Source organism: Jaculus jaculus, chromosome 2, assembly GCF_020740685.1.
Source record: "Jaculus jaculus isolate mJacJac1 chromosome 2, mJacJac1.mat.Y.cur, whole genome shotgun sequence".
NCBI classification, from domain to species: Eukaryota; Metazoa; Chordata; class Mammalia; order Rodentia; family Dipodidae; genus Jaculus; species Jaculus jaculus.
This window is the reverse complement of record NC_059103.1, coordinates 15,977,817-15,994,629: the sequence shown is the minus strand read 5'-3', so window position 1 is coordinate 15,994,629 and position 16,813 is coordinate 15,977,817. Positions and strand designations below refer to the sequence as shown.

The 16,813-nt window shown below is 46.0% G+C and overlaps 1 protein-coding gene across 6 annotated transcripts in view; it reads right to left on the bottom strand.

Moving 5' to 3' along the window:
- Auts2 (activator of transcription and developmental regulator AUTS2) overlaps positions 1-12,388 on the bottom strand; it is a 1,279,269-nt gene extending 1,266,881 nt beyond the window's left edge. For 4 of the 6 annotated variants that reach the window (XM_045144589.1, XM_045144590.1, XM_045144585.1 and 1 more), the window contains exon 1: positions 11,367-12,388. In XM_045144589.1, the coding sequence (XP_045000524.1) occupies positions 11,367-11,732 (366 nt within the window). In that variant the 5' untranslated portion in view covers positions 11,733-12,388. The remainder of the gene's footprint in view (positions 1-11,366) is intronic. The other 2 variants (XM_045144584.1, XM_004662575.3) reach the window with 1 other exon arrangement.
- Positions 12,389-16,813: the final 4,425 nt, after the last annotated feature.

Sequence of the window (16,813 nt, the reverse complement as noted above, 5' to 3'; positions counted from 1 at the left end):
ATGGTTAGGGATAAGTACAGGCCAGCTTCTTCCATTTAGGCCAATTCAAAAAAAAAAAAAAAAGCTAAGGGTATTTCATCAGTTGAGGGCATAATTAGATGTTTTGATTAAAGCGTTTTCCTTCCCTGGTTAACAAGCTATAACAGATGTCACTGACTTTCCTAATAACAATACAACCCTCTTTTTGGCATCCTTACTATTTTAAAAACTGAACTGTCATATCGAAAAATTATACTCAGGGTATGTCTGGACAATCGTGACGCTTATGACACGCCTGGACTCCCCAGTGGGACAGATACAGAAAGCATATTCCATATTCACAGCCTGGACACACACTTGGAAGCCCAGCTCTGAAATCTGAATGACACTGGCTTATTCTAATCACTACCAATTATTCCTGGGAGCACCCACCAAGTGAGGTATGAAACCTAAGCAGAAAAATGCAAATCTCAGCCACTTTCTTCCAAGAGCACAGGGTAGCCCATGAAGAAAAGTGATGCAGAGAAAGCCAGACTCATCTAATGTCTAACAGGACTACCAAAATCCCAGCTTCCGTGTTGAGAAGTGGTTATACTTGGAGAGAGGTGGGCGAGAAGAAGGGAAAAAGAGATAAAGAGGAATAAAAGAGCAAAGAAAAGGACTCAGGGTTATTTGGGTTTTTTTCCACAGCAGAAGTCCCCCTGATGCATCTGATCCAATTTACAAAAATTCGATTTACACCAATTTTGTCAACAGATCAGTCCCGAGTGTAAGGAGACAGGTCTGCATTTTAAACGGGAGGCAGAGCCTCTCCGATTGAAGTCCAACTCAGACATCCTGGTTTAACAGCTCCATTAGCGACACTAGGCGCAGATCTAAAGATTGCCCAGCCTCTTGTCAGTCGCATGTGTTATTTATAGGACAGCATATCAATCATGTCTTCCCCTTATTATTTCCTACATTCTCGTCCTGGGCTATTTGGTCTGCCAAATTAATACATCCCACTGCTGCTGCGAATCTAAACAATGCATGGTAAAAGATTAATAAAAGAGTTGGGTTCTCTGCAACCACATACACAGCCAGGGAAATCCATCAATGTCTTTTTATTTGCATATTTGGCTGGCTGCCCCTGAAGCAAATATGTAAGGCATAAAGGACAGGTATGCCGGTTTATGGTGTGCGTTTAATTCCAGGTGTCAATCTGCTTCTGTTTTAATTACATCCATCTTGATATGTTATTACAATCCCATGAAAACTTCTTTTCATTATATGAATGGTTATAAATATATACTCATGACAAACAGTTGTTATAAATTTTCTGGCTCAGCAATAAACAGACAAGATGCCTTAGCCAGTCCATCATGTGGATCTAATATCTTGAGTTTTTCTTCAGAAAGAGGTTTAGTTGAATCTCTAACTCACACATACTCCAAAGTTCCCTCATTGCATATGTTCTGGTATCAATGTTGTTAAGTTGTTTGACGTTTCCCTGGAATGCTAACACACACACACACACCTCCCTTAAAAAGTTAACTTAAATGGATCGCATTAATAACATCATGTATGCACATAATCTTTCCACTGGACATTCAAGAATGAGAAACCTCATATTATCACTCTTATATATATGTATGTATGTATGTACGTATATATATTCTTTCTTTTACATTTTCATTACAGGAGTGTGGAAAGGAAGAGATAAAAAAATCTTCCTACAAAAAAGGGCCAATGAATTTCAGGGTGACATACTACTGATGAGAAATGTGAAATGGGGGTGTATGCATGCATGTATGTGTAAGCTAGAGGACAATCTCAAGTGTTGTTCCTCAGGTGTTATCCACCTTTGTAAGACAGTCTCTCACTGGCCTGAAGCTCACCAAGTAGGTGATACTGGCTGGCCAGCCACCTCCAACATTCTGCTTGTCTCAGTCTTCCCAGTGCTGGGATTACAAACAACTGACACAACACTTGGCTTTTTTTTCTTATTTTAACACAGGTTCTGGATCCAATTTAGGCTTGCACTTGACCTACTGAGCCATCTCCCCAGCCTTGAAGGTTCTGAATTTTGAGTAGCAATCAGAACATGACTGAATACAACATGGAAAGCTTTACAATTATGGAGATCCCTCCTTATTTGCAGTATTCTTATTTATAAAAACTTCCTTTCACAGCTGAGCATGTAGCCCACTTAGCAAAGTACCTGCTTAGCATGTATGAACCCCAGCTTCTATCCCCAGCACTGCATAAAACCTGGCATGGGTGCTGGAGAGATGGCTTAGTGGTTAAGCGCTTGCCTGTGAAGCCTAAGGACCCCAGTTCGAGGTTTGATTCCCCAGGACCCAGATGCACAAGAGAGCACATGCATCTGGAATTCGTCTGCAGTGGCTGGAAGCCCTGGAGTGCCCATTCTCTCTCTCTCTCTCTGCCTCTTCCTCTGACTGTCGCTCTCAAATAAATAAATAAAAATAAACCACAAAAATTTAAAAAAATAAAATAAAACCTGGCATGGTAAGGCACACTTGTAATCCCAGCAGTAGTCATGAGGTGAAGGCAAGAGAAATCAAGAGTTCAAGATCATCCTCAGCAACACAGCTACACTGGACAGTCTACCTGAACTACCTGAGACCTATCTCAAAAGAAAAAACTTTTTTCCAAGGTTCCCAGCCGTCGTGTTCCTGGTACTAAAAAGAAATAGTCTCCTAACAGTCTGGGCCTCTGACTCCCAGCATGAGCTGGAGCAGGTCAATTAGCCCCTGGGAGCTGTTTTCATTTGCAAAATGAGAGGCAGAACTGCACCACTAGGGACGCGTCTATGCCACTAACTCCATGGAGGTGGCTTAGAAAGCACATCCTCCAGCTAGGCTGAGTGACATGGATCCAAAGGCCGCCCAAAAAAGTTTACGTCCCAATTTCAGAATAAGTCCTCCTAAAGATTTAGCTCTGCATATTAATCTCGAAACTAATTTTCCCCACTAACCAAAGAGGCCACCATAACCAATAAGGAAGGAACAAACTGTAATTTGCAGGCAAACTACCAAATACATGTTTCCCAAAGAAAGCCTAAGTTCATTTCAACCATACAGGGTCTTTTTAAAAAAAAAAAAAGAAAAAGAAGAAAGAAAAAAGTAGAATGCAGGAATGACGCAGGGCCTTCATTATTTTTGTCAACTGAACATGTACAGAAGAAATGAGTGCACATATTAGAATTTCTATCACGTGGCTGGAAAACAAGTGATAATCTACTATCCAGCTACTGAGATGACATCTTCATATTCTTATTTTCATTTTCCCTTCCTCTTTAGCTATAGGAAACCATTCACCAAGTAACCAGCAATCTTTAGCAAGAGCACAAATCAACAAAGACAACAAAAGAACAAAAAGAGAAGCCTTTTCTAGTAACACAAACACTTGAGAGATAACTGCAACCAAACTCTTAAGTCTTTTTCTTTCTTTTTTTAAAAAAAAAAAAAAAGATTTTATTGAGAAAACAGTGAGAAAGCCCAGAGTGCCAAGGCAAGTAGGTTTAGGATTTCAGCTGATAATCCAAGAAAAGACAGAAAGAGGGAAAGTAAAGATTACATATTTTGAGTTACAACTCAGAAAAGCAGGCAAGCTTGGCAGTGCAGATCTGCAAACAGCTGCCTAATTTTTTAAGTTCCAAATATCTCTTCCATCAGAAACTTTACCGACACCCAAAATGATGTTGGCTTTGTGTGGCAATGCAAAGGGAACAAGTGAGAAAAACGACATCTCTCACTTATCGTCATAACTTGACCCTGTGATGACTTATTTTCAGGTTCCAAATTGTGTGTGAAAACATCAGATTCCACTCCAAAATTACTAAGAATCACAGCCTGTCTTTGCACCTATACACTGTGGACTCTATCCTCGAGAGCTCTGTGACTCCAATTTTACTACATATGAGTTTTTTCCAGGGCTCGGAAAGTACCAAGTTGGTATGCCACCATAAGGTAAAGCACTAAGGCCAAAATGACAATAAGGTCTTTTAAAAATATTTGTATTTTTTAAAATATTACTGGGAATGGTTAAAGCACTTGGCCTACAAAAACTAATGACCCTATGATTTCCCAGTACCTACATAAAGCCAGATGCATATGGTGGTACATGCATCTGGAGTTCTTTTGCAGTGGCTACAGACCCTAGCACACCCATTCTCATTCATTCTCTCTCTCTCTCTCTCTGTTTACAAAGAAATAAATAAAAATATTTTTATGTCATCACTTCTCAAGTGTAGTGTCTGTTCTCTCCAGTTTAAAAATATTTATATGACAGAGGAAAGGGAATAGTAGTGTATAACCTGTTAAAAAGTTTTCAAATAAGTGCTTGCTATCCTATTTTGAGGTTGTTCTTCCTACATCTACACTTGCATATTGTTTCTTGAGGGAGAAAATAAACAATAGCACACAGCACAGGGCACTTCTGTAAAGTTAGACTACATTTAATATATTATGTCACCTATATACCTATTCAGAATAAGAGTAAAATAAAATAAAATTCACCTTCCACGTGTGTATCTGTGCCCTCCTTCATAAACTGCTACTGACCTTTATGTCAAAAGGACTTCCAAATCAGGTAGTCCTTAGGACCCAAATTATTCGGCAATACCTAACATCAACTGTTTTGTTCTTTGTTTGGAAACTTTATCGCTAATCTTAATATTCTTTCAAACTACATAATCATCATTTATTTGTAATGGTGAGCAAAACTGATGTAAACAAGAGTCCCAGAATCTCTTTATCATTACCACATCATTGAACCGTGTTTATTATTCTGAGTTTTTTGCTTGTTTGTTTGTTTTATTTTATTTCAACTCCTTCAGTCAGTTTTGTCTGTTTACTGTAGTGCTAGGAGATTGAACCCAAGGCTTTACATGCTAGGCAAGCACTCCACCACTGAATTAGTGAAATCCCCTAGCCCGATTGATCCATTTTTTTAAAACCTTTTCCAACAAAGAGAGTTAGGGGATCACCCACTCTTAGAGCCAAAAGTTTGATCACTAACTTTATGATTCATTTGTTTTTCATCTACTGATTCATGTACACCTTCTCTACAACCCCCCCACCCCCCCACAGCCAGACAGCTGCATTAGTTACTCTCCACAGCTAACGGGAGCCACAAAGAATCATCCTGACAGCCTTCAAGGGCACCTCACAGAAATACTCCAGCCATTTCTTTGCCTCAAAGACTAAAATACTGAAGTATGGGCTGGGGAGATGGTTCAATGGAGAAAGTGCTCACCACTCACGCTTGAACACCCAACTTCAACCTCCAGATCCACATCAAAAAGCCAGAAGTCACAGCAGGCTTCTATAATCTCAGCCCCCTGACACTGGTATTGGAGAAAGAGACAGGAGAGTTTTCCTGAAGCTCACGGTGAGCACAGAAAAGAACTGCAGTAGCAGAGTGGGAATCCAGGGAGGAAAATGTTGTCTCAAATGAGGTGGAGGGGCAAGGACAGAGCAGACAGCTGTCCTCTGACCTCCACATGCACCCATGGACCAACGGACGGGGGCTGGGGGGATGGACAAACACACATACCAGACTGAAGAACAGTATAATAAAATGTTTGCGTTTATAACCACACACTATTAACACTCTTCCTTCCCCCCAGCCCCTGCCAAATTTCTCATCACTTTTGAAGTCCTGAGATCCTACTTCCAGAAGTGAAATGCTGGAACTGGCCCATTTCACTCAACAGTCTCACAACCAAACTTTGCAAGACAGAAAATGAAACATACACCACAGCTGTGCCTGGCTTTGTCACAGCCCAAGAGATGATCTGACCCTTTTTGAATGATCGCTTTATACATTGTGAGCAAGAGGCAAGCTAATCTGAAGACTTTGTTTGAACATCAATGTCAACATCCCTTTCTCAACCAGCCCCCTTTTCCAAGCTGTTAAAAGCAGCAATATCTGAAACAAAAAAGGACCTAGAGAGGATGAAACCTAGTGGCTGGAGAGCAGTTTGGTGGCTGCTATCACACTGAGAAAAGAACTATTAAGGAAAGTCACTTACCAATGCTCACCTCAGGGTGGGGTTACTAAAACTCAGCCAGAAAAGCTCACATGAGGAAGAGCAAAGGAGCAGGAAAGGAGATGGGCTGTCCTCCCCAACTCTTCATCATTTCACACTCCCTTTGCCACTCTTGTTAGAGCAACCGCTTCCTGCCCAAGAACACAAACTTCTGCCCCTGATTTTCAAATTCCTCATCCAGCCCAGCCACTCAACACTCCACAGAGAGATCACCAACTACCAAGATCTGGAACGACTTATTGGAAACTCTTACCCAGCATTTCCCATACTGATTTATTTGATACAATGAAATGAAAAGAGAAAAAAAAAGTGCCCTGTGGCCAAATAAATTAAGGCAATAAAGCACAATGCATCACCTCCTCTGATACCCAGACTTCACATTCAGGCAATAAAGACTTTGAATTCAGGCAGAACAAGTTATTTGTTTCATTCTGTCCAGTCCATTCCGTTCCAAAATCTATGTGATGGAAGATCACTGCTTCAGTCTGGAACACAATCTATGGGCATCCTGAAAAGTTATGTCCCCTTCCAGTTGGAGAAAACCTGCTCTAAACTAATCTCAGTGTCTCCACTAAGGAATGAAAAAAGGAGGCCTTTCAAGGGTAACTGCTTAAAGAGGCTCACACTAGTTAAAATGCCCAAACCTGCCTGCTGATAGGTCTACACTGGCTTCTCCTGGTCCTGTACAAAGAATTCCTTCCCTCTTTGTGTACTCATTTCTGCCAGGCCTTTGTGGTCTGTTTCTGTCCCTCCTTCAGCATCCCTTTAGAGCATTCTCTCCCTGCCTTCCACCCATTCACTGTACGCTTTTAGGACCATCTGCTTGACCTCTTCTGCCTAGATTGTTCAACTGATCAACTCAACTGCACACTTCTTCCAGATGTTATACACATTTTAGGGTTCTCTGACTCCTATTGCCTCACACATACCAAGCACCCCATAAATATTAGCAGAATGAATATAAGGTACATGATAATTTCTTTAAACAAATGATTAAGTCAAATTTCACCAAAATAAATGATTGGGGCCTATGAAACATAACATGTTTATAAGTACATCAAATTCTACACAACCTTCTTAAAGACTACTGGTATGTGGGTAAAACCTGAAATCGCATTATGGCGTGAAGACCACATCAAAGTTATGATTTGATGCTCCAGCCCTCCCTCCCCCCAAATACGCCTTCACTTATTTACCAAATGCTGCAGCACCAATATTCCTAATCTCCTACTTCACCATTTCGGCTTTTCCCCCCTTTGTCAGTGGTGCCAATGCACAGAAAAGGAATGGACGGAGAGGTAGCTGGAAAAGTCAAATTTTCAGCTACAATGGCTTTCTAACAGAAATTGCACAGAAACCCAAAGAATCAAGGAATCACTACCTGGTGCATCAAGACACAATGCTATTTTCAGAACATCAATATGCCCCATTTGTACTTTGGTTGCTTAAAAGCCACTTGGATTTTGGTTTGTGTGTTTGCTTGTTTTTTTACTCAACATGGCATGGTAGTTCATGTCTATAACCCCAGCACTCCAGAGGTTGAGGCAAAAGGATTTCTGAAGGTTTGAAGGCAGCATGGTCTACATAGCAAGTACCAGACTAGCCTTGACTACAGCAAGATGACCCTGTCTCAAAACAAATGAAATGAGATAAGATATTTGGGCTACCTGCTCTCATTCTGACAATCAAAGCATAGCCTAACAAACAACACTGTATATCCCAGCGCTAAGTCTACTTTGGAACTGCACAGTGAAAAGAACACCACGTTCAACTTTAGCCTCCTCACCTACGGTCTTATCTTCTATCATGAGACTCTTCATAACCACACACTTGAACTTCAGGGCACAATTACTCAAGACAAGTGTCCCTGCAGAATATGCAACTACCTCAACCAGTTTCACTGCCTATAAAGTATGGGAGATGGTCACACCACCTTCAAAGCTGCCATCATCGTAAATAAAAATCTAACAATACTGCACATAATAAGCATAATAATGCAGGCTCTCATTAGACAAGTTTATTAATTTCACTCCTGTAAGACTGTAACTGGCCTGCAAATATTCATATCAAAGTCTTTCTTTATGAGGTGGAAAAGTCCTTTTCAGGAAAGAAAAGCACAAAATTTGCTACTAGGGGAAAAAAATCATGGAGTTGGTATGTCCGTTAACACCCAAAGTATGCTGCTCCACAGTCTGCTAGCCACTGCTCCAAACTGGCATAAGCCATAAGCCTAGCTGGGCAAGCCTATATTTCTGGCTTTTTAACACAACATCATTCCAGCATCAACCTTGATGATTTGTGGTGACAATTATTTTCACTTCGAAACATAAGGCACAAAAATACAATTTATATCTAGGGCAACCCTTAACATCTACACTAATTCTTAACACTTACAAATGTGCACTTAACGCGCATTTCTATCCAGGTTCATAGTTGATTTCCCTGCTTCCTAATAAGCCTCATGTTTCTTATTGATAATTCAATACATCTTCCAAACTGAGGTTTTATTTTAATAATTGACAGACACACCCATGTTCTGACTATCTAATGTGGACACAGCGTAATAAGGAGCAGCCAATATATCTGCTTTTTACCAAAAAAAAAAAAAAAAAAAAGACAAACAAGATGATTTGTATTGTGTTGTTTTTAAGTCTAAAAAGTTGACTTATTTAAAGGGTTTTCTACACAAACTTGGGCTTCTGAAAATGTGGACACTGGGTGTTGATATTAGGGAACTGTTGTTGATAATGTTACTAAATTTTTGAGTCATTACAACTGAGACAGTTGAATTATAGAAGAAACAAGACGAGAGGTGTGTTGAACTTGAATACTGGGTGTACTGGAACGTATTACACTGTTCTGTCTACTTTTGCATATACTTACATTTCCTGTTAAATCTAAGATACACTTTTAAATTTAGGCCCTTTATGCCAACACACAGAAATGTGTGTGGTGTTTAGACAAGAACTTAGCATTGAACCCAGCTAACCAAGCTAAGCTGAGTTTTGAATCCAGAAAAGTATCGAAAAATTCAATTGTGGCAAGGAACAAAATGGTATTAATGACACATTTTAAACTTGGTCTCCTTTAAAAATTTAAAGTTTTTGAAACCCAAAATGATCTTTAAATGACATGAGCGCATTTACTCTCAAAAACCAAATGTATAGCCACAGATAGATCTCAAATCTAGTCAGCTACTTAAAAAAAAAAAAAAAAAACAAAAAACAAAACTCCACCTCCTCTTGGCCTTCAAATACTGACCATGGGACTCTATGAGCCCCTCTTGCTGATTGAGAAGGAACCCACAGAGCAGCTAGGGCGACTCCTCAGAAACCAGAACCACTCTTAACCAACTCTTCAAAGTTCTTCCTTAAATGCCCACAGATAGCAATGGTGTTCCAAACACCAGGCAACACTTTCCCTTAGGGGACATACTGTCATTTCAATTCTCATTTTAAAGGGAGAGAGAAAGAGGTCACACTTTTACAGCACCCATCTACCACCTTGGCAAAGTTAAAGCCATACTTATAATCATCCTAAGTGGTGAGACTCGACATTTAATTTTAGCCTAATACAGCACCAGTTCTAGAACCAAAGGTTAATTCAATCACTAACACCAACACGTATGGTCACCACAGTGACACTATCATCACCCTCCCTTCCTCCAGGACCAGTGGCCACTAGCCACCGTCCGCCACCCACCGCCCCAACCAAAAGTAGTTCACAGAAATGAACAACTGACACGATGACTGCCTTTTAAAAAATATTTAAATCTGACACCCAAACACATACAGAGCCAGCATTTGAAATCAGCACAAGTGACTGAATTTGAGACTTAAGCTTTCATTAACAAAGTGTGCATTTGTACATCAGAAGCAATTTCATACTAATAGCAAAAAATAAATAAATAAATAAATAAAGAGAGAAAACAGAAAAGTTTCCTTCAGGAACCTCAAATCATCATATCACATCAGGCGCAATGAAAGGCTATAAACCAGCTCAAATCTTGGTTTTGTGCTAGACCAACTGTGCAAAATCTCAAAGCCTTCTGTGTGTGTGGTGTGTGTGTTGGGGGTGGGGGAAGGGAAGCAGGGGGTGGAAAGAAGGTAGTTATATTTATAGAGGCCCATGACCACCCTAGCACCAAATCAGATCTCTCCAGGCAAAGATAGTTTCCTGTGACCCCTGGACAATCTCCCTCTAGCTCCCTTCTACCCAACAACAACACTCCCCCCCCACACACACACACTGAAACCTCTTAGCAGACAGCATAATGTGCATCTGAAAATCAACACTGACTGCAGGTGCCTAAGGAATGAGAAAAGACACAAATACACACACACAAAGCCAATCACTTAGAGAAAAAAAAAAAAAGAAAGAAAACACACATATACACAAAAAAAAATGAAAGAGAGGGACAATTGGTGACAAACCCTTCAGCTACCAGCTAGGATTTTATTCTTGCCTCCAACCAGTCCTCCCTGGTGTACCTTTTCCTGCCCTTCAACTAAATTGCTCATGTACACACAAATCTATGGGCAAATGTATGTGTATAGATAATATCATAATTAACCCTTTCTGCAATAGAGCCCTATAGAGAATACGGAAAGATATTCCATCCTTTCCTCTTCTCCCCTCCTCCCTCCTTTCTCCCAACCAGGAGAAAACGCCCCCCTTCTCCAGCTTCACCAAAAAAAGAAAAGAAAAAAAGAAGGCAGGAGGGTATCAGAAGCCACCAAACCCCATCAGCCTGTGGTCCTGAGGTCACCCAAAAAAGGCATATAGTAGACAAACACACACGCAGGGGGTCATATGGCTCTGCTGAAAACACACTGAGAACGTCCACAGGCGCCCCAAACCCAGCAAAGAGACTTCCACCAGCCAAGAAGCCATGATTGGGGAAGAGGGAGAGGAGAAAGGAGTAGGGGGCAGAGCTATCCGTGGAGAAGGGGGGAGGCACATTGTTGTGATGCCTGAACCCCTTTCTGCCCATCTGCTGTGGAGGGAAGGGGTGCAGGGAGGAAAGGGGGCGCAGAGGAAAGGCGAGCGACAACCAGGAAAACCAAGAGAGCAGGCATCCTCTGTGCGATTCCCTTCTGCTGCCTGAATGCCCGCGCCCCCCAGCTCCTCTCCCCCACCCAACCCAACAATAAGACCTCAGCCCAGACAGACAGACAGACAGACAGACAGCCCAGAGCGCGGCGAGGGCGGCAGGGGAGCCTGAGTGCAAGCCGAGTGGGGTCGTGCATAAAAGGGAAAAACCACGGGGAGGGGGGTAGGGCTGGGAGAGAGGGGGTGTCGTGTCCCCCCCCCCTCCCTTTTCCCCCTTTACCTCTAGCGCTTCAAAAGTGACAAAGCTAGTCATGGCAAATCCATCAATGATGTCCTCTTCGGCCGAGGTGGACTCTCTCCGCTTCCTCCGTGGGGGTCTGGGCCGGGACGGGGCGGAGGATGGGGGTTTCCCATTGTCTTCCTTGTCGGAGCCTGACGATGAAGCCAACGAGGGTGCCCGGGTCCGGCCAGTTCCAGCGGCGGCGGCGGCGGCGGCGGCGGCAACAGCGGCAGCGGCAGCAACAGCAGCCGCGGCGGCAGCCGCCCCAGCTCCTCCTAGTCCGCCCCGGGAGCGTCTCTCCCGGTCTCGCTGTGATCTTGACCGTCGCTTTTTGCGGAGTCCATGGCCCCGCGTCGGGCCATCCATGGCTGTACGGTGTGCCCGGGGGAGGAGGAGGAGGGGGGGGTCTTCCCCGTTCGTCGCCCGCGCGCCACAGGCTCTAACCGCGGACACACACACACACACACACACACACCCCAAAAAAAAAATTGACACCGAGCCCTCCCTTCCTCTTGCACGGCTTTCCCTCCGCCCCAAGGAGGGCGCGGGGGAGACGGCGGCCGAAAGAAGGGGGAGAGAGAGAGAGGGAGAAGGGAAGAAAGAGAGGAGAAAGAAAAGGGGGGAAGGGGCGGAGAGAGAGAGAAGAGAGGAGGAGGAGGAGGGATTGGGGGGGAGAACGAGGGCGAGAGGCGAGGAGCCCAAGTATGGGGGGATCCCCCCCCAAACAGCACCGAGGGTCGGAGATGCTTGGGAACAAGCGCCGCGGAGCAAAGTAATGGCTGAACACACAGGTCTCCTTTAGAGGAGGGAAGAAGAAGAAGAAGAAGAAGAGGAAGAAGAAGGAAAAAAAAAAAATTAACTCAACCAAGCAGGCAATAAATCAGAATAGCGGAATGCTTTGATCAAGAAGCCTGGGAGGCTCTGTGCAACCACCACCCTCTTTCCCTCTCTCTGAACCCCGAAATCGCCTGTGCACCTCCTTCTCAAGCCCCTCTCCGAGCCTTGCTTCTTGATCCAAAAAGAAAAAAAAAAAAAAAAAGCCGTGTCCAAAAAGGTCGCAGGAAAGTGTGTGTGTTTGTGGGGGGGGGGGGTAGGCAATGAACTTCACCCGCCCCCTCGTGCAGGAAAACACCCTCCCCTCGGCCGCCCCCTTCTCTCCCTCTCTTTCTCCTCTCACACGCCTCGCAGAAAACTCACTCCCAGGCTCCTAAATTTTTTAAGAAATGCATCCAGGGGAGAGCAAGGTTGGGGAGCGACCTGAGAGGGCCGAGACCCCCCCCAGACAGGGTAGCATCATCCAGCAACCATGGACCCGGGAGAGGCGAAAACTGACAAGAGGCCGGGAGGGTGGAAGGGAAGGGAAGGGAGGATGCTGGAGCAGTTGTGGGGCTTTGCTTTTTTTTTTTTTTTCTTCCTTCCCCCTCTTCTCTCTCTCTCTCTGTCCCTCCCTCTCTCTGTCTCTTTTTCTTTTCTGCTTTTTTTTTTCTTTTTTTTTTTCGGTCTTTGAGGTGGGGAGGAAGAGAAGGAGATGAAAGAAGAATTGCAAAAGCCTGACGCTTGCCACCCAACTCTCTCCTTGCAAAATAATATTAATAATAATAATTTTTAAAAATAGAAATCTTTTTCCAGTCCCAGAGAAGAAGAGGTCACCCCTTCCTCAACAACAACAACAACAACAAAAAAAAACCCAGCCAAATGGGAGACGGGGAAGTGTGTCCATCAGTCAAGTCAGCCGACGAGGAACAGCAGAAAGAAATGTCCAGCGGGGACAGACAGACACACACACCGGTGTGCCCGCCGCCGCCGTCACCGCCGCCGCCGCCGCCGCCGCCTCTGGTCGTCGCCCCACCGGAGGAAGGAAGCGCTGACGAGGGGGGGAAAAAAAAAAGCCGCTCGCTCTCTCCTCTCTCTCTTTCTCTCTCTCTCTCTCTCTCTCTCTCCCGCCGCTAACGCTCCCACCGACGACGCCGAGAAAGCCCCGAGCCGAAGGGTGCACGGCGTGTCCCCGGGCGGCTGCAGCGGGAACCCGGGCACGGCCTCATCCTCCGCCCGCCTCAGCTTCAGCTCCTGCTCCTCCCCCGCCCCCCTCTCCGCGGACGGCCCACCGCCGCCGCCCGCCCGCCTCAGCCCCGCGCCCGCCCGCCCGCACGCACGCACACACGCTCGCTCGCTCTCAGGCACCTCGTGCTCGCGCCTGGGCACGCGCGCGCTCCCGCGGGCCGCCCGCCCCGCGCCTCCCTCTCTTCCCCCCACTTGCGCGCGCCGCGCTCCCTCACACCGGCCCCTCCCCCCACGCCCGGGCTTCTCTCGCGGGTGCGCGCGCACTCCCTCAGACCATTTCCCCCCCCCTCCCACCCCACCACACACACACACACACACACACGCCCTCCCCAACCCCGGGCTTCTCTCGTGGGCGCGCACGCGCGCGCTCCCTCGGGCCCTCCCGCCCGCGGCTTCTCGCGTGCACGCGCGGCGCTCCCTCGGACCGCCCTCCTGGTGCCTCTCTCGTGCACGCGCTTCCCCCCCCCTCTCCTCCCGGCTCCAACACACACACACACACACACACACAGCCCTTCCCTCCGCCCCCCGGGGCCTCGCTAGCTAGATCACGTGGGCTGCCGGCCATTTCCCCCCCCCTCCTCTCCCGCCCCCCTCCCCAGTTGTAAGAGTGTGTGCAAAGCAAAAAAGGCTGAGGGGTGTATGTGTGTGTTGGGGGGCGTTGTGGGTGGGGGGAGTGGAGGCTGCTGTCCGCGTTCGCGAGCCCAGGGCATGCGCGCTGGGGCGGTCGGGCCTGCGCACTGGGGGTGGAGCGGGAGGTTGGGGGGGGGAGTGAGTAGCGAAGTGGGGTGAAGGTGGTGGTAGTGGTGGAGGAGGGTGTGAGCTGAGGGGGATGCATCCCGCGTGGGGTCGCGAGTGAATGAGCTTGGGGTGGAGGGAGGGGTGGAAGCGACACGACATCCCGCCAACCGCAGCGAGGACGCGCGCGCGTGCCAGCGTCCCGGGCACCGTTCTCGGGACACTTGCTCCGGGAGCTCCTTATTCCGCTGCCTGCCCGCCGAGCGCTCTCGCTGGTGGTGGCCTTCTCTTGGGGAGTCTCCCCCCACACACACACACACCTCGACTCTCTCTCTCTTCCAGGTGTTTTGCTCCGGGTGACCTGCACGTGGAGGGCTGAGGGGAGCTGCAGGAAAGGGACCCCAAAAAAGGGGGGGTGCTCCTAGGGGCGGGGTGGGCTGTGCAGTTGGAGGCGATGGCGAGGCCGAGCGGGGGAGAGCAGGAGCGCGGGCCTCTCGCCGCGCCCGGGCGCACGGCTGGCCGACGGGCAGAGCTGGAAACTTTTCCCCCACGTGGAAGCACCGTGCTGTGGCCGGGTGGCCCAGCGCCCGGGGAGATCTCCGTCCGGCCCCTCCGTGCCTTCCCGGCGAGGGGACCCTTGGGGGACGCACGACCAGCTGTCCAGTGGGAAGCGATCTTGAACCTCACGTTAGCCGCGGGGACCTGGACCGCCCCGGGCCTGAGGACACCCGCAAAGCCACAGTTCTCATCGCGATCCTCGGTCTTCACTTTTTAATCCAAGCGGGGTGGGGTGGCACGGTGAAGGGCTTTCCTACTCTTCCCAGTGCGGTGTAGCTGGAAAAAAGTTGTTTTAAAAAGCTGACTGTAGCCCAAAATCGATCAACAAAAGCGACCAGCCACTCTGATGGGTAAAATAGCTGTGCGGGTTTTTTTGTTGTTGTTTTTCATTGTTGTGTTTTGTTTTTTTTTCAGGGCACTGGAATTGATCTATGTACATCAGAAGAACACCGACAGTCTTCTTACAGCCTCCTCTTAGATACTCCACTTTCTGTCCAAGCACATAAACGCCCTGACACATCACCCCTCACCTCTAATAACCCACGCTTGGGGACGAAGGAAAAGGAAATAAACTGACATTTATTAATTACAACGAGCCAGGCGCCGTGGTTTGTTCATGATTTCTCCTCATTAGAATCCAAATCTACGCATTTCTAAGAGTGATTGATGGACGGATTGATTTTTTTTTTTTTTCCCCTGTAACATCATTAGGACTCCCCCGGCTTGCCCATGCACACTACTGTCGTGTGCTAGCAATAACAGTGGTACCCAAAACGAAGAAGTGCTTATATTTTATTTTCTGGCAGGCGAATCTCACTGGTCAAGACTCATTTAATGGCTTGTTTGAAGTCACACTCCACTTAATCCCGTTCCTGGAACCCAGGTCTGTGACTTAATAACATCTGGTTGGTAGATGGGGATGGTAGGAGGCAAAGGCGTCAAGAGAAGAGATCCAGTGAACTGTGAATAAGACAAGCTTTATGTCTGTCCGGGGAACAAGCCATTTAACCTTAGGCAAGACTTTTAAATGACTAGATTTTTTCTCATCTTGTAAATCAAAGAAGTTCAATTAAACGTTCAAAAAGCTCCCTTTCAGCAGGGCACGGTGGCACACGCCTTTAATCCCAGCACTCTGGAGGCACAAGTCAGAGGATCTCCATGAGTTCAAGGCTAGCCTGAGACTTCATAGTAAATTCCAGGTCAGCCTGGGCTAGAGTGAGACCCTACCTCAAACAAACAAAGTTCCCTGATCTACTTACTATTGGCCTTCTCAAAAGGTGACATCTTTTTGAGTAGATGGTGAGCTTTATTTTTTATCTAGATATATAGAATCTGATTCATTGTATTAGGAACACAAGGCCACCTACCAAAATTACCTACCTAAACAGACTGTTGCTGCCCTGCACTGATCAACTAGTTAAACGGAATTTCCATACTGAATGTCTTTGAGTTAATTGCTAGGGAGGGTACTCTTACCTGCAGAGACTGAAACCTACACTGAGGTCGTCAGCTCATCCCACAAAAATAAAAAACCTACTGGTTGTCATGTAAAGGAAAGAGCTAGGCTCATCCTTAGGGTTCTTAGGGATGTGAAAGTTGTCTTAAACACTGACAAGATTCCAGGGAACCTAGCAGTTAACATTGCCATTACACTCCCATTTCCAAAACTTTTGGATATTGGGCTGAGGAAAGTGTGAAATTGGCAAATATAATAGGAGGTATTATATTAGTGACTTTCCAGAGTAGCCCTTGGCAGTCATGTCTTTAAAGAGTAATGTCTAGTGGCAAAAAAAAAAAAAAAAAAAAAAAAGAATCGTAATACACTGCGTCCAGGAACCTTGCCTCTGGCAAGAGTAATTTGCAAACGCATTTTGGGATAATGTTTAAATGATTTTTTTTTTTCAGGGTCCAAGTGTAGTACTCACTGGAATTGGTAATGACTTTTGGGTCAGAGTTTCATAGTTCCCTTCCATCAGGGAATTAAAATTATTTATAAGCTATATTACTCTATTTGTCTCTAATTTGCCATGTTGTCTGTTTTGATCACTAATGAATGATTAATAATAGGCTAAGCATGGGCTGGAGCGATGGCT